Below are 1,357 nucleotides of genomic sequence, written 5' to 3'. Positions count from 1 at the left end.
ATAGTTTTATTTGGGTATCCGTTCTTGTGCAGTATGTTTATTATTTTCTGTTTGTTACTTTTTCTGAACTCCTGGTCACTTAAGGAGTAGATTTTGTTGATCAGGTTAGTAGCCGTATTTTTCTTTTGTGCCCATGGGTGGTTCGAGTGGTAATTTATCATTCTCGAAGATGCTATTGATTTTGAGTACCAATTTGTGATTATTTTCTTATTTGAGTGGTGAATTTCCAAATCCAAGAAGGGTAATTTGTTGCCCTCTTCTAACTCGGTGGTGAATTTGATTTTATTGTGTTGGGAATTCAACACTTTTAAAATATCTTCTACGTCATTTCTTTTTACGATCGCGAATATATCATCTACATACTTATTGATGTATTTGATATATATGTCCTTAGATTTCAATTCTGCGATGCTGTCGTCAAGTATTTTATCTAAAACAATGTCAGCTACAGTGGGCGATAACGGGTTTCCCATCGGCATTCCGTGTATTTGTTGGTAATATACTCCGTCATATAGAAAATAGTTGTTGTCGCATAGACAGAATTCTAACATCGTTAAGAACTGCTTCCTTGTGAGAGTGGTATATCTTTCTAATAGAGTCCATTGTTGCATTATCGTTCGGATTGCCATTTGCACCGGTATGTTGGTGAATAATGATACCACATCAAATGAAATGAGAACCTCGTTTCTTCAAGCGTCATGGTTCTTAGATTTTCTTTTAGCTGGAACGAGTTGTGTATATTGTATTGGTCTGAGACAATTTTTTTAAGAGTTTTTCCAATGAACTTTGAAAGGTGGTAACAGGGCACATTGGTTGAAGCAGAAATAGGTCTAAGTGGTGTATTTTCCTTGTGTATTTTCGGAAGTCCATATAGTCTAGGGGCTGTAGCTGCATTGCATGTCAATTTGTGCTTTTGATAATTGTCAATGTTTTTCTGTTTGTATATGTCATTTACTATCGCGTTGTTTTTTCTCAGCAGTTTTTGTGTTGGGTCCATTCTTATCGTTTTGTACGTATATCTGTCGCTCAATAGATCTTTCATTTTCTCTTTGTATTCTGTTTTGTCCATCATCACCGTTTTATTTCCCTTATCCGCATTTGTGATTACTATAGAGTCCTTGTGTTGTTTTATAAACCGTTTTGTGTCTTCAAATATTCTCAGTATGAATTTTTCTTTTTTATTGTTTTTGAATTGATTTTTGAATGCGTTAATGCTGGTGGCTATATTACATCTTGCAGTATCTTTTTCCCTGTCTTCCTCTAATGTCTGAATTCCCTGCTCTAGTTCCGCAATCAGATGAACCGGCGAGAAATTTTTGCGTGTCATAGGCAGAGCAAACTTTTTACCTAGGGAAAG

At 35.6% G+C, this 1,357-nt stretch overlaps 1 protein-coding gene across 1 annotated transcript; it reads right to left on the bottom strand.

Annotated features, from left to right (window-relative positions):
- Window positions 1–882: 882 nt before the first annotated feature.
- Window positions 883–1,342, bottom strand: LOC118732510 (the record flags this gene model as incomplete). The annotated part of the gene is given in 1 exon segment (XM_036461638.1): window positions 883–1,342. A coding segment is annotated over 1 exon segment (445 nt), but the record flags the coding sequence as incomplete, so codon positions are not given.
- Window positions 1,343–1,357: the final 15 nt, after the last annotated feature.

This window comes from Rhagoletis pomonella, unplaced genomic scaffold, assembly GCF_013731165.1.
Source record: "Rhagoletis pomonella isolate Grant_MI unplaced genomic scaffold, Rhpom_1.0 Rhpom_scaffold_21435, whole genome shotgun sequence".
Lineage (NCBI taxonomy): Eukaryota > Metazoa > Arthropoda > Insecta > Diptera > Tephritidae > Rhagoletis > Rhagoletis pomonella.
The sequence above is the reverse complement of the archived record's forward strand: the minus strand, read 5'-3'. Positions and strand labels throughout refer to the sequence as shown.